This window comes from Pinus tabuliformis, chromosome 3_2, assembly GCF_031772625.1.
Source record: "Pinus tabuliformis cultivar Carrire ecotype Pingquan chromosome 3_2, CPIR1, whole genome shotgun sequence".
NCBI classification, from domain to species: Eukaryota; Viridiplantae; Streptophyta; class Pinopsida; order Pinales; family Pinaceae; genus Pinus; species Pinus tabuliformis.
In genome coordinates this window covers 1,271,381,413-1,271,391,905 of record NC_142302.1, presented here as the reverse complement: position 1 = coordinate 1,271,391,905, position 10,493 = coordinate 1,271,381,413, and the positions used below count along the sequence as shown (strand labels likewise).

At 40.2% G+C, this 10,493-nt stretch overlaps 1 protein-coding gene and 1 pseudogene across 1 annotated transcript; one reads left to right on the top strand and one right to left on the bottom strand.

Moving 5' to 3' along the window:
* Positions 1-372: 372 nt before the first annotated feature.
* Positions 373-5,570, bottom strand: LOC149185380 (TPR repeat-containing thioredoxin TTL1-like; annotated as a pseudogene).
* Positions 5,571-9,572: 4,002 nt separating this feature from the next.
* On the top strand, positions 9,573-10,282 carry LOC149185379 (uncharacterized). Its single transcript, XM_089415641.1, has 2 exons — positions 9,573-9,783; positions 9,891-10,282. The coding sequence occupies exons 1-2, from the start codon at positions 9,573-9,575 to the stop codon at positions 10,280-10,282; spliced, it is 603 nt and encodes a 200-aa protein (XP_089271767.1).
* The last annotated feature ends 211 nt before the right edge of the window (positions 10,283-10,493 follow it).

The following is a 10,493-nucleotide window of genomic DNA, read 5'->3' as shown; positions in this document are numbered from 1 at the left end:
TGCAAATCCAATCATTTTGAGTTGCACAATTCATCGGTATACAAAACATTATTTCTCAGTTCCCAATTCAACTGCACCATCTTTACAAGTGTATTACAAGTCTTCTGGCTCTCCACAAAGTTTGTTTCTTCCACGTCTTGCTCAATACCAACAATCCCATGGAATATGGTTTTACATTTCATTATGTTGTTGTCCAATATAGTATTGTGATGCTCTATGTTTTAATTACCCTAGGGACCAAAAATAAAAATGGAAGGAATGAAAAATAGAGTTGTTACAAGGGTAGAGATGAAATACAATGGAATACCAGAGCTTATCTCAGAGAGAAGAACATGCCTAAAGAATGTGAAAAATCTATGGAGGTGATCCAATTTATTTCTTTATGAAAATATGTTCAACCAAATGCATGTATCTATAGATAAGGCTATAATTTCTCATTGAGTGCTCCAACACTTGTTGGAGCGGCCCAACAATTTCTTTGACCTTGAGAGCATTTTTGTAAATTTTCAATGTAGGCTCAGTACTCACACTCTATGACTTTTCCAAAAGTAGAATATATTCGACATCCACCTTCACATTCATAAAACAGATCAAATGTACAAAGCCAAATTAAGTCATCAGCAAGGCAGAAAAAGGATAACTTCAACAAAATTTCATATCTTTAATAGGGATATCAAGCTATGATACCTTGAGAAAAATTATAGATGGATGCATTTTACAAAATTTATCAACAAATGGAAATATCTTCTTGCATCTCTTACTAGATCTTGTACTAAAGTGTACTACTGCCAAACTTGATTAATGGATCCAACTGTCTTATAAATTAAGTAAATGATGTATCTTGTATTCTATACTACATTTTCATAATAAAATTAAAAATAATAAAAGAAATAATGCAATAATTATTCCTCGATGGGTGTGTACTTCATGATGGCCACTTTGCAGTTCAACTACCACAGGAGTCTGTCTGGCCTCCACGCCCGCCTTTACCTCACCATGACGAACCAAACAAGCTCTAAATGCCTGCGAGTGGAGACCCTTCTCGCACGCTTAGTCGATAAATATAGGACCTGCAATGGTAGTTCCTTTAGTTTATTGTTTCAGGAGATGAATTTGGGTTGTGAGGAGAACAGTGTAGTTGAGTCCCAGGATGCTTCACTGAGGTCAAGAATTTAGGTGAGAAGAGTGGCAGTCGTCTGGGATTACTGGGGGTAGTGTGATATTGAAGTTCGATATTATCAATGGGACCCTAGAACGTGAATCGTTGGGGTGCCTTTTCAACTTCCTGCATACAATTTCCGCTCAAGGGATGAAAATTCTGTGGAGGCGTCAAAGCTTGTGTATGTTTCGAAATTTGTGATTTGGATCATCCACAGTATTATGAGTATCTTGTCGACGTTTCGAATCCCAAAGGGGATCCATATTCAGGACAGAATTGAGTGATAGATTGAAGGAGGAACTTGCCCCAAACTTGTGTATGTTGTTCAGGGTAAGTTCATTCCCATATACTTCTATTTTCACTCTCAAAATTGGGGTGCCCAGCTGACTTATAATTGGGCTTGCCTTGGTTTATGGGTCCTTCTCGTCCATGATTTTTACTGCAATTGGAGGGAGGGGGTTGTCCTGGGATGCAATACGCTCCTTTGCGGACTTGAAGGCTGGCCTCAGCGAAAAGTGAAAAGTTGGTGTGTGGGATCTTTGACACCTAGGGGCAAGCACCTTTTCATTTTCTAGTCCAGGGGGTGGAGGAAGGAACCCCGAACAGTCATGCCCTGGGACTGGTTCTACACAGACTTTATATGTGTTTTTGTGCATGGTATTGGGTTGTTATTTTACACTCCTCAAAGGTTGTTTTTCTGCAGATTTGGCTATTATGTTTCTTACAAGTTTTTTGAATTGATATCTCCTACCTTCCCCCTCCTTTGGTAGTTTCGTCTTGTCTATCTCAGTATGCCTCGTCAAAGGGGATGACCTCACTGAGGAGGAGGAAACCACCTTCCTATCGGGCGGCCCAAAATGGGCATCAATTCACCCTCGGACACTTATTATAGCTGGGAGACGGAAGAAGTTGTTGCCATCTCTCCAACTCGCTCCCTAGGCCATGTGGTAGCCCCTTCCACACTAGAGTCCATTATTGAACAACTGTGAAATGTCTAGTTGAACATGGATATTATCCAGGAACAATGATATGATGACCGCAATTAGTTGGTGGCATACATCAACGACATCTAGTACAGCCATAACGAAACACTGGAACAATTGGATAATCTTCGATGCCAACAATCATCGCACCAATGAACACCTCCACAACCTGGAAGCGAGCGTGGAGCACATTGATTTTCATATGCATGAACATGTCAGATATTTCACAGCTTCTCCTGTAATACCCCCCAACCCCTCTCCTTAATATGGTGTTATCACTTCTTGTTAACTTTTTGTTTTCTTTAACCATGTTAAGGCTACAAGGCTTATCAAAAATTATGTATGTTATCTTCTTTTTATGGTTTCCTCTAGGTCTCGATCTTAACAAGTTTGGTTGGAATGAGAGAAAGGGGCATGTTGAGATGAATTTTGTACTCAATGTTTTTTTTCTGAAAATCTAATGAAAGTATGTTGATTGATAATAAAAAAAATTGCAGTAACTATTACCATGTACAATACTTACTTTTCAAAATTGATCACTGCTATAAACCACTTCATATTCCCTCCAAACTTTATGTTATTAATTTTTTCTCCATGAGATCTCTTCAATGTTACTTGCAAATCAAAAAGAGCTTGAGCTACTTCTACACCCCCTAGTATTTCTCTCCTTAATGCTTCATAATCTTTTATAGCTTCCTCCCATTGTTCAAGAAGTTTGTATTTAAGAGATCGTGATCATCAGTGTAAGAAAACTATGAAAATAAACATATTTGGCTCCAAAAATTAGATGCATGAAGTGAAAGGTTAAATTGATCAATCCTATCAAAGAACAAATTTGGAGCACTAGAATCAAGGAGACTGAATTTGGCATACCTTAGCATTGGAGTCTACCCGTCTAAGAATAATTTTTGTGTAGCTATTTTGAATTCTTTGAGCAACATTACAATCCTCAAATGCCTTTTCCCATTGACCGAGCTTGGATCTACAGGATGCTCAATTTCATATTAAAATTGCATTCATGGGATCATGTTTAATCACTTCCCCATATGTTGTGCATGCTTCAAAATACTTTCCAATTTTAAAGAGATCATTTCCACTTGAGCGAGCATAAGCCATTGCATGAGCCTTTTTAAGCATTGTAGTTACCTCATGATTATATAGATCCGTGCGAGCTTCTCTTTCCACACTAGCAACAACAATATCAAACATGCAATAACATCCCCCCTGGATCATTCCTCTAGCACAAATTTGATCTTAGTTATATTTTAAAATCCAAATTTGCGCACTACAATCATTCCTTGTTGGTATGATATTATCAATCCTTAGGAGAAGAATCAATGAATAAAAGTTGGAAATAAATGTTGCATTGTGTTAAAGGATCAATTGGTAAAGGGGAAAATCAATCTTAGTTATATGATGTTTCCTATAGGAATTTAGTTATTTATCTACAAATTGTTGCAAAAAAAAGTTATGTGGAAGAATATTTTCCCATAAAACCTGTATCACAAATTATGCTCCTGAAAATTCACTAAAACAAAACTACACTCAGAAAAAGGTCAATCCAACAACATTTTTTCAATAATTTACCTTCGTAATGACATGTCCACCTGTGTTTGGACAAGGAGAAAATAAGAATTCCCCACAATCCCAGAATATATGGTGGATGTATTAATTTTTGTCTTGGGCGAAGTCATCAGAACTATAGTTGCCTCATCTAATCTTTGGAGTTTTAGTAGTGCATCTACCTTAGATGCAAAGAAACGCGAGTGGTGCATAAAAATAGAATCGGATTAATGAGCAATAATCTTTATAAGGAATGTAAGAACAAAAATCTAGTACAACCAGAATGAGCTAGAGCATTTCTCTTAGAAACTCAAGAGGAAAGGAATTCCAGAGGTTTTGCAAACATGTAGTGCCGAATCAACACCCTCCATAATAGTTGCATTACTTTCTTTCAATACAGTTTTCCAGTCTCCAATCTTCTGAGCTTCTGCACACTTGGAGAGGTGCATTTCCACTATTTGAACTTTCTCTATATCACTCCAATCTGACTGTTGCCCAAAAAATTTGAAATGTGTTCTGGCATTTTCTATCTCCTCCAGCCTGCATAGATTGTCCCAAAGGGAAAAAGGCTAGTGCATTTAGCATCTAATGTGGAAACATCTATCAATGATTGTTAACATAATAGAGATTCATGGATAAAGACATTTATCTAAGATAAAGTGATGCAAGTCTTTGATGTGCATAAATATAAGAACTATCAAGCCTAATTTCCTCCTAACATTCCTCGACTACCTTGGTTAAACGACCAAGTCCTGTTAGTGTAGCACATTTATTGTTGTGATACAAGGCATGTCCAAGAGACAAGGAAATCTCCCTATCATACAACAATAGTTCCTTAGTAAAGTTCCCTTTCTTGTATTGTTCATTTCCAACATTCTTCACATCCCTTGCATCTACACTTAAGAGATAGTGCTTCAAAATCATAGTTTCAATAGAAATTTGGATATTTCTAGTCCCCTCAACCTTGCCATTTCCCATGATTATGCTTCCATGTCCATATTTACCATTCCTTGACCCGAGAACATGGCCCGTTGTTACCTTCTCTGCCTTTAGAAGCCTCGCTGCTAGGAACCTTTACATTTCCCTAGAGGATGTTATTACCAGGAAGATTATTCCCATTGGGAAGCGCATTGCCATTGCTACTACTCAACTCTCCAGAAGAACTGGAAGAATATTCACTCTTTAGAGAAGAAAGGTAGTCATTGTTTCTCACTAGGGATCGACACTATTTATGTCTCATCATTCAAACCCACAGGGGAAGCATTACTCGATAGAAAGACCAAATTCTACCCCAGTGATACCGAACTTCTACCATAAGTCTCTGGCGACTACATATTCACCGAACACCCTAGATCTCCATCAACAACCGAGAAACCTAAATCCCTAATCATCGCACTCTCTATTTCTTCCCTCACCACCTTATCATCTCCGGAAATCACATCAATCAGTGTCGGTTCATCCCTCTTTCCTTCAGTGTTCTTCCCCTCGAGATCCTCTTGTTGTTGTTCCAGATACCTTGCCTTCAGCCTGGCGAGGCCAAAATCAGCAATTCTAGTAGAGAAGCCACCATCCAGCAGAATATTAATATGCTTAATGCTGCCATTTATCTTCCCTCACTGCCTTATCATCTTTGTAAATCACATCAACTAGCGTCGTTTCATCCTATTTCCTTCGACTTTTTACCCCTCGAGATCCTGTTTTTGTTGTTCCATATCCCCTACCTTTAGCCTGGCGAGGCCAAAATCGGCAATTCTAGTAGAGAAGCCACCATCTAGCAGAATATTGTTATGATTAATGTCACCATGAATTATTGCAGCCTCGCACTTGGTATGCAAGAAATCCAAGCCCTTAGTAGTATCCAGCATAATCCTGAATCTTTTCCCAATCGAGTTGCACAGATATCCATCATCAAACAGAGCATCCTAAAGGATTTGATTCCACATAAATGATATCCCCCTAAGGGTGAGTTTTTTGCTCTTTCTTGAACTATAGTTTCCAATATATTGACTACAGATATAGAACTATGATATTTGTAACTAACTTTTTCAATGAAAGACAATGGTTTTTTTTCTTGCTGGAAAAAATGCCTCGGCCAAATATTCAAGTGGGAAATCTTTAACACACATTGTCAATTTGCAAATATATTCAATTCAAAAGAAACTTGATAATCTTTCCAAGATGCATTTACTCATTTCAGGTTTAAAATTTAGAATTTTAATCTCCTTGTATCGCATCATTGATGATTATTGCATTAAACTCAGAACCCGAACTCAATTTCAAATTTGTAAATGTTACCAATTTACTAGCGAAATAAATATTTCAAAATTGTGCAACTTCAAAAATATGAATGGTGAAATTAAATCTTGGCTAACTGAAAACTGACAATCGTTGTATATCAGAAATATGAATGGTGAAATTAAATGTTGGCTAACTCAAAATTAACAATGATTGTATATCAGGAATATGAATGGTGAAATTAAATGTTGAGATTTTCGGTTTTAATAAATTAGGCAAAAATCTCAAGTAGGTGACAACAATAAGATACCTTGCTATATTAGCTCTATTTTGTTGGGAGAGAGTTAATGCATCCTATATTTGTTGTAAGAGGATTTATGAGGCAGTTAGATTCTCTTAGCTATAAAACAGGTGTCCATACGGATTGGGATGGGTGTGTGAGAGTTTGTGAGGAACTTGATTATCTTGTAATCTCCTGTTTGATAATAAAGATTGTCGATGCCTATGTTTGGTGGACGTAGCCCAGATTGGTTGGGTGAACCACGTTAAACTTCTGTGTCTTTTGTGTATGATTTTATATGTTGTTGTTGTCTCTTGTTTTAGCTGCGCACTGTTGGCTCTAACAAGTGGTATCAGAGCGAGTTGGAGGAGTGGCGCAGCGGAGGCGTGGCAGGCCCACGTTTGGCGTTGATTGTTTGTGTGTTGGAGCGCGGTTGTCTATGCGTTTGCATTGGAGCGTGGCTATGCATTGGAGCGTGGTTGTTTATGCCATCACCAGCGCGTTGAACTGCGCTCACAAAACAGTCTTAAGGCGTTGAATGGTGGGATTAAACATAGCGCGAGGCCTGTAGTTGGGGTTAAACCGTTACGACATGGCTGTGGGACTGCGTATGTCCAATACCAAGCCCGTTGAAACACCACCAGACATACAATTGCTGCGGAGGGTGCGTGTTGACTGTCGACTACTGGTGTGTGTTCTGCCCGAACCCGCAGAAAAATAATGCGTGGCGGTGGACTTGCGGTGGACCTGCGCACGCCAAATCGCAAAACGTTTTGAAACTGCCTGTGCCAAACAACATTCACGGTGAGCACACAAACGACAATTGACGGTGAGCAGTTAAGCGTGTTGGAGCGAGTGCATGAGAACGGATCGTTGTAGGTGGAGTATTTTTTTCCAAAAGTTTTGGCTATTGGCGCGAGTAAGCCCTGAATAGGTGCGCTAAGCATTGGCAGAGAACACGTTGGCGCTGGACCGATATTCATAATCGCGCCAGCGCGCTAAGAGCCGAATGGGCGCGGAATTTACAGGTATACTCGCACCAATTTTTAACACTTACACCGTTTTTCAATTGGTGCGGATTGTTTGTTGTTCAGCAAGCGCCAAGTCCATTTTCTGATTTTCTGCGCGCCAATCCGTTTACAATGTTTTTAATTGTAATTTGAAATTTACACAGCAGAGAGATTTTATGATAAGGAAACGGCAGTGTAATAAGGCAACAGTATTTGTTTAATATATTAACTTTAGTTATTAAAGGGTTGCAACTGGAGATTGTTTTTTTTTTGGTTGATACAAGATGGCGAAAACTCAGAGTGCCCGGTTTGAAATCGAGAAGTTTAATGGCAAAAACAATTTCGAGATCTGGAAGGTAAAGATGCATGATCTGCTGGTACAACAAGGCGTGGCTAAGGCGTTGTTGGGCAAATCCAAACAGCCATACAACATCACAGATAATGAATGGGCCGAGATGGATGAAAGAGCTGTGAGTGCTATTCGGCTGTGTTTGGCGGATGATGTGCTGTTTAACATCGTGTCGGAGAAAACAGCTGCAGGCCTGTGGTCGAAGCTTGAGAAGCTCTACATGACGAAATCCTTTCGTAAAGAAGCTCAACATCCTGCAAGAAGTCAACCTACCTCCATCTCTACCTCGTATGGCTGCCCTTTCTTTAGCAGAACGAGGTCTCATTGGGAAATTCACTGGCCTCTGGCCATCGTTGAAGACAGTGCAAAGATGGGTCGAACGAAACTGATCTAACAAAATCCAAGGCAAAATCTCCATCCGATTCTATGGAAAAGGATATTTCACTTTCCATTTTGAGACAAGAGAAGACAAAGATCTAATCTTCAGAAACGGACCTTATTTTATGGATTCCAGAGGTCTATACCTTAATAAATGGACCCCGGACTTCAATCCCGAGCTGGACGTTCCGAGCGTTGTCCTGGTCTGGGTTTGGCTTCCTCATCTTCCTCTCCATTGTTGGGGAAATGAATCGGTTTGAGCGATCAGAAATGTCGTGGGAAGATTCATTGATCGCAATGAGCCAAAAGACAATATGCAAGCATGTGCCTGGATATGTGTAAAAGTGGATCTAACCAAAGGTCTTCCAGAGGCCATCAAGCTCAAGGTGGACGATTGGACCCACATCCAGCAATTGGACTATGAATAGATTCCGTTCAAATGCAAGGTATGTCATGAATATAGCCATTTTTCCAATCGCTGCACTAAATTAGTTGATGTAGAAAATGCTTCGCAAGATGAGCAATGGGAAACAGTCAATAAAAAGAAAATAGCCCCCATCTCCAAGACACTTCCTGAATTTGACCCTTCCATTCGTATCCCTCCCATCCCCTCCACCTCATCCCTCTCTAACTCTTCCCTTCCTCCGTTATACCACCCCCCCCATCATCTAACCCTTTTCATATCCTTACCCCCCCAAAAGATAATCCCCCCCCGCCCCGGTGCCCCAAGCTGATGCCTCTGATCCCCCCCCCTCTTCACTGATTATTTCCTCCTCCCTCCCCCTAGATCCACACTCATCTAGAATTACCAGGAGCAACTCAAAAGAGCATGGTGCAACTTTGGACGCACATAAGAAGAATGGTCCAGGAAGGAAGTCTTCTAAGCAGCAAAGAGATGAGCATGCCCAGAAGGATATTACCATGGGCACTCAGAATCCCATAGAGTCCTATATCTTGGGGCAACATGATAAAGATACAGTACATAAGGAGCAGGGAGGGCGAGAAACTCTCCGTACCCCTCATTCTCAATGATGAAATCCCTTCCTTGGAATAGTAGGGGACTAGGGAACCCCTCCAAACTAGTTGCCTTAAAAGATCTAATAAAACATGAGAAACCTGGAATTTCATTAATCCAAGAAACAAAACAAGGACAGCAAGAAATGAAAGGGATTATTGGTCAACAAAAACAGTATAATGGCAGCATCTGTGAATCAAGGGGAGCTTCCGGGGGAATCGCAACCCTCTGGGATCACAACATATGGAGTCTCATAACAGACACAGTCAGCCAGCACTGGATAAAGACTGTTTTAGAGAGCACTACAGATAGCCAAAGGATAGTTATTTACAATATCTATGCCCCAAACCATTACAGAGACAAAGAACAGTGTTGGGACACCCTCAAAGAAAATATAGATGAAGAAGAAAATAGTAGTATTATTCTAGGGGGAGATCTCAACCTCATTCTACACTCCAATGAGAAAAGAGGAGGTTGTTTCTCTCATGATCCTTACAGATCTCAACTGGAGGCCATCATGCAGGATCATGATCTTATTGATGTTGTCCCAAAAAATCGTAGATTCACTAGAACAATCACAGGCTGGGCAAAGGCAATATCATGGAACGACTGTACAGAATCCTGGTGAATGTCACGCTCCTTTCTTCCTTCTCTACTGCTTATGCCACCATCCTTCCCTTCTCAGCTTCTGACCATTACCCCACAACTCTCGTTCTTGAAGCCCACTGCCCTTTGGGGCCCATTCCCTTCAAATATAGCCCTCTGTGGAACAGTAATCCAGCAGCCAAAGAAATCATTCAAAACACTTGGCGTCAGCACATAGAAGGATCCCCGGGGTACATATGGGAAAACAAACTAAAAAGGATCAAATACACCTTAAAAGATTGGGCAAAAAATTGCTACACGGAGCCTGAGAAGGAAAAAAAGAGATCAAAGCCAAATTGGAAAATATACACAGCATAATTGAGGAACGTGGGCTTCTGCAGGAAGATAAAGATCGTGAAAGCGATCTCTATTGCCAAATATATCGTGTCAACAGAGAGGAGGAGCAGAAATGGAGAATAAAGTCTAGGCAGCTATGGCTGCAAGGAGGAGATAAAAACTCTGCTTTTTTCCATAAGCAAGCAACTGCTTGGAAAATTAAGAACAATGTTACCTCCATCATAGATGGAGAAGGCAGTCTTCAAACCACCCAAGGTGCTATTAGACAGGCAGTTTCAGATCATTACAGAGTTCTCCTAACAGAAGCAAATGCAGAGGAAGATTACTCAGACCTGCTGCAATATCTTCCCACTGGGATCAACAAATAAACCAATGATAACCTGGTTAAGGAGATTGAAGAAGAAGAAATAAGAGGAGCTATTTGGACTCTCCAACCAGATAAAGCCCCTGGCCCAAATGGTTTCCCAATTTGCTTCTACAGAGCTTATTGGGGAACTATAAAAAAAATCTTATCAAACTGATAAAATGGATTCAACGCAAAGGCAAGATTGGAGGCTTTACCAATGCCACCCATCTTGC

Coding starts and splice junctions, on each gene's coding strand:
- LOC149185379 (XM_089415641.1), top strand. CDS start 9,573: ATGGAACGACTGTACAGAATCCTGGTGAATGTCACGCTCCTTTCTTCC. Junction 9,784..9,890: donor AATCATTCAAAACACTTGGC/GTCAGCACATAG, acceptor GAGCCTGAGAAG/GAAAAAAAGAGATCAAAGCC.